The 4,328-nt window shown below is 44.2% G+C and overlaps 1 protein-coding gene across 1 annotated transcript in view; it reads right to left on the bottom strand.

Moving 5' to 3' along the window:
- The window catches only part of CCDC34 (coiled-coil domain containing 34), a 22,726-nt gene that overhangs the window by 17,916 nt on the left and 482 nt on the right, over positions 1-4,328 (bottom strand). The window contains exon 3 of the mRNA XM_006753993.2: positions 4,096-4,327. Within this exon, the coding sequence (XP_006754056.1) occupies positions 4,096-4,327 (232 nt within the window). The remainder of the gene's footprint in view (positions 1-4,095; position 4,328) is intronic.

Below are 4,328 nucleotides of genomic sequence, written 5' to 3'. Positions count from 1 at the left end.
CCTAACCACTGCAGTGAACAACTTTTCTACTTCACAGCTTCAACTTACTTGTTTTGTTCTGCAGCTATTTCTCAATAGGACGGAATTTTCATTCTAGGGGAAAAGAGATACTAGATGTGTTGTTTACTTCTTCTATGTACCTTTCCTTCTCAGTCTTATAGAACAATCTCATTGGCTCCCATAGTTTCAGCTATCTCTAAGTGCTGATGATGTGTGAAACAGTTATTCCAGACCAGGTCTTTCTCCTGAGCTCCAGGCCTTTATTTCCGATAGACAGCTCCACTTCAATATCAAATGCAATCAATCCAAAACAAGTCTAATCATCTTTTAACATGTACCCAGTACCCCTCCTCACCAAGAAAAATTGCACTCCTCTTCTTACAATCCTACCTTAGTGAAGGGTACCATTACCTCCCCAGGTGGCCAAGGCAGGAACCCAGATCTCTGACTCCTCCTGCTCGCCCCCATCTCCCACACCCACATAACCACTAGTTATGTCTACTCCAATACTTTCCATTTCCTCAAGCCACTGTCTGGATGGACATAACTGGTCTTTCTCCCTTCATTTATAATCATTCTCCACCCTGTTGCCAGATTCGTCCTTCAAACACATCCTTCTATCATGTCACTCCCCATCACAAAGTCCTTCAGTGGCTCCTCTGTCCACAAGATGAAATTCAAACTCCCGACGCCCATGAATTGGCCCCTATCTTCCAGCCTCTTCTTTCACCAATGGCGGATCCAGACTCTACATTTTAGTCCTGTTTGAACGTAGGGAGATTGATGAATGTGCCGTGCTCTTGTGCTCTGCAGCTTTGCCTAAAACGCTGAAATTCCTTTCTTCCATCTCCACAGATGGCCAAAGTAAGGGCTGAGATATGGGAGTAACATTTGGGGTGCATCTCTGTTTCTTCCTAGTGTAATTTGGTAACCTCTTTAAGCCTCCATTTTCATCTGTAAAATGGAGATAACAGTGGCTCCCTGCATTGCTACTAGATGAGACAGGCCATGCTAAAGCACTGAGTACAGTTGGAGCATGCAGTAAACATTTGGTACATGTCATTTAGAAGTAGGAGGAGGAGGAGTATGGATAATTCCTACTGTCTCGTCAAGGTTCAACCCAGGCTCATTATCTTTACTGCCTCACAGTGAAACTCTGCAAAAACTCTGGACTACGCACCTTGGGCTTTCTGCCGCTTGCCCATCTCTGCCATAGGTCATGAGTTCCTAACGTGTCTTAACTCATTCTTTATTTCAAGAATCTACCTTAGGGCCTAGAATAGAGTAGGCGCCTAAGAAATGTTTGTTGAGAGAAGAAATTAGTGAGAACAGTGTTTTTTTTAAGAAAATGACGCTTTAAATATTAAATTTGCCTTAGTATTTTTAACAAACGTGTTCAAAATGTTTGACATATATAACTCTACCCATAATCAAGAAAGGTTTGATAAGCAGCTGTTTATGACCAAAACCTTTATTAAAACGGGTTTCTGAATGGAGAGCAATATAAAAGCCAGGATAAAGCTCACTAAACAGCAGGCCCAACACATATTATAATACTCCAGGAAAATACTCATTATCTTGTCCGAAGTCAACTGTGAGCTTCACCTCAGTCCACTGGAAGGTCAATGCATCCTCTGAGCACGGCCCTATTGACACCTAACATATCTTGAGTGCTTATCCATCATGTGCAGCTACTGCCTGAGTCTAGCTCAAAAAAGCCTTACCCTGTAAGTTTTGCCACCGTCAGATCACCGTGGCAGGTGAAGGATGGAAAAAAAGGCAGCTCTACCTTTACGCCCTAGTCCACAGAGAAGATTACCCAGAACTGCGGCTGGACTACGACTCAGACCGCCTGCTCACCTCATCCCATTCGGCCCCAAACTGTCCAGGGCACCAAATTAAGGTTAGACGTAGGCAGAATGAAAAAAATAATTTCAACACTTACCCTTCCTGAAAAGAAGTGATAACTTGTCCGAAGTATCTGAGAAGAGTCCCTGCATCTATGATTCCTTTGAATCATAGGGAATGGACTGTGATACGGAAGGCAGCCTTGGCTCTAGGATGCCACCAGCTCACCTGGGCTTTGGCTAAGGGGAGAAGACATAAATCCATCCAGCAACTCTGGTCAAGGCTTTGGAGCTTGGAAGCTAATGCAAGGTCTCAGCAGCCGAGCTGTGGTTTTGATGGCCAGCATTCCTTAGGCTGCTCAACTGTGTCTAAACTGTCTTGTTGATTAGGCTGAGAAAATATTTTCCAAAGCTTTAAACTTTATTTTAAAAATCTTTGGAGCCAACTCAGTCCAGAAGAATCCCTACAAAGACCCGCATGGAAATGGACTCCTTAAAGTCTACTTCTACCACTAGTTCTACTATCAGGTTGATCAAAGGCCTGTTTCTTGTTGCTACAACCAGTCTGAACAAGTGACTGAATGGCTACTCTTACTGATCTCCATTCCCACCAATGTAATTACTTTTGCTTCTCATTGTTAAGAGTCTCACTGTTGTAAAACTATGTATGAGAGTCACTTTATATGGTTCCATATTCCATTCACTCACTCTGGTTATGAATGCCTTATATGAAGGAGATTATCTTGATGCTTATACATAAAACACGGGTCTATATTTCTTAGATTAGATCTCCTGTACTATGCCTTACACCAGTGATGGCGAACCTATGACACGTGTGTCAGAGGTGACACGTGAACTCATTTTTCTGGTTGATTTTTCTTTGTTAAATGGCATTTAAATATATAATAAGTATCAAAAATATAAGCCTTGGTTTTACTATGATGCAAATATCAAAAAATTTCTATATGTGACATGGCACCAGAGTTAAGTTAGGGTTTTTCAAAATGCTGACACGCCGAGCTCAAAAGGTTCGCCATCACTGCCTTACACTGATGGATAATCGGAAACTTGTAACTGTTTTCTGAAGATGACATCATGAACCTACACCAGAATGGACCTGCATTACTATGCTTGTCTCAGAAAAACATATTCCTGCAGGAATGGGCCCTTTATTCCCATTTCTACATATCCAGTAATAGGCATCTAGAATAGGGAAGTGATAATGCAATTTGCTGTAGCTTGGTACTAGGCCCAACCAGCTGTGCTAATAACTGGGTGTATGCCTTTGAATCAGACTTTTTATTTGTATTCCGAGCCACAGTTTTATTATCTGTAAAATGAGTGACTTGATCTAGGCTTTAATTCCACGGGCGTGGAGACCATGTTTACCTTGTGTATAGTACCCAGTATGCAGACTGATATGTGACACAAACTAAATGTTTGCCAAAAGAATAACTGCAGAAATAAACAAATTATGATGGTTTTAATAATCTCTTTGGTTCTAACAGTCTTTGATTCAGTGACTCCTATGCCACTGTTCAGTGCTCAGATCAGACCCCAAGGTTGTCTCTGGATAATGAGGTTGACATTGTTAAACTCTCTCTGCTTCATTTTATTTGTGACATAAAAAGTATACTGCTTCTGACAAGCGACTTCACTGGCAATCGGGTTTGTTTTGTGTGTTTTTTCCCCAAATAACTACAGGTACTACCAAGGTGCAGTGGGCCATGTTTTGGTGTTAAGAGTTTGGACAAGATGCTCAGCCAGCGGGTCTCAGTGGTTGAACATCGACCTATGAACCAGGAAATCACGGTTTGACTTAGGTCAAGGGCACATGCCCCGGGTGCAGGCTCGATCCCCAGTGTGGGGCGTGTAGGAGGCAGCCAATCAATGATTCTCATCATTGATGTTTCTCTTCCTCTCTCTCTGAAATGAATTTTTTTTAAAAAAGTTTGGACAAGAGTTCTGGTGCTCACAATAAGATTTTTGAGTATTCATACAACTCCTGAAATAGTAGCAAAATTGTGTGTGTTTGAGACTATGTACTTCTATCTGGGGAGTGAGACTGTAGCAGTCATCAGATCCTCAGTTTGAAAAGGGATCAAGGATCACAGAAAACGTGAGGTCATGTATAAGAATGGGCCCAGGCCTGTGTGCAGAAAGGAGCACCGCCGCACAGCCTCTGGGACTCGGGCGGGCTTTCGCCGCAGGAGGTGCACGGAAGGGCCTGCGGCGGCCTCGCTTTTACCTGGCGCGCCCCTGCAACTCCACTCCTCCCGGGCTCGCCCCCTCGGCCTCCGAGTCGTGGGCATCTTCGTCCACTTCTTCTTCATCCGCCGCGTCGCCGTCGTCGTCAAACGCGAAGCTCTGGCGGCAGAGGGGAGACAAGAGCGAGCGGGTGGAATTGCTGCAGCTCAGCCGCGGGGATGGCGAGCGCACCGCCACCGCCACCGCCTCCAGCCCCGGCCCGCGGGCGCCCGC

The sequence above is a fragment of the Myotis davidii genome, unplaced genomic scaffold, assembly GCF_000327345.1.
Source record: "Myotis davidii unplaced genomic scaffold, ASM32734v1 scaffold330, whole genome shotgun sequence".
Taxonomy (NCBI): domain Eukaryota; kingdom Metazoa; phylum Chordata; class Mammalia; order Chiroptera; family Vespertilionidae; genus Myotis; species Myotis davidii.
This window is presented reverse-complemented; position numbering and strand designations above follow the sequence as displayed.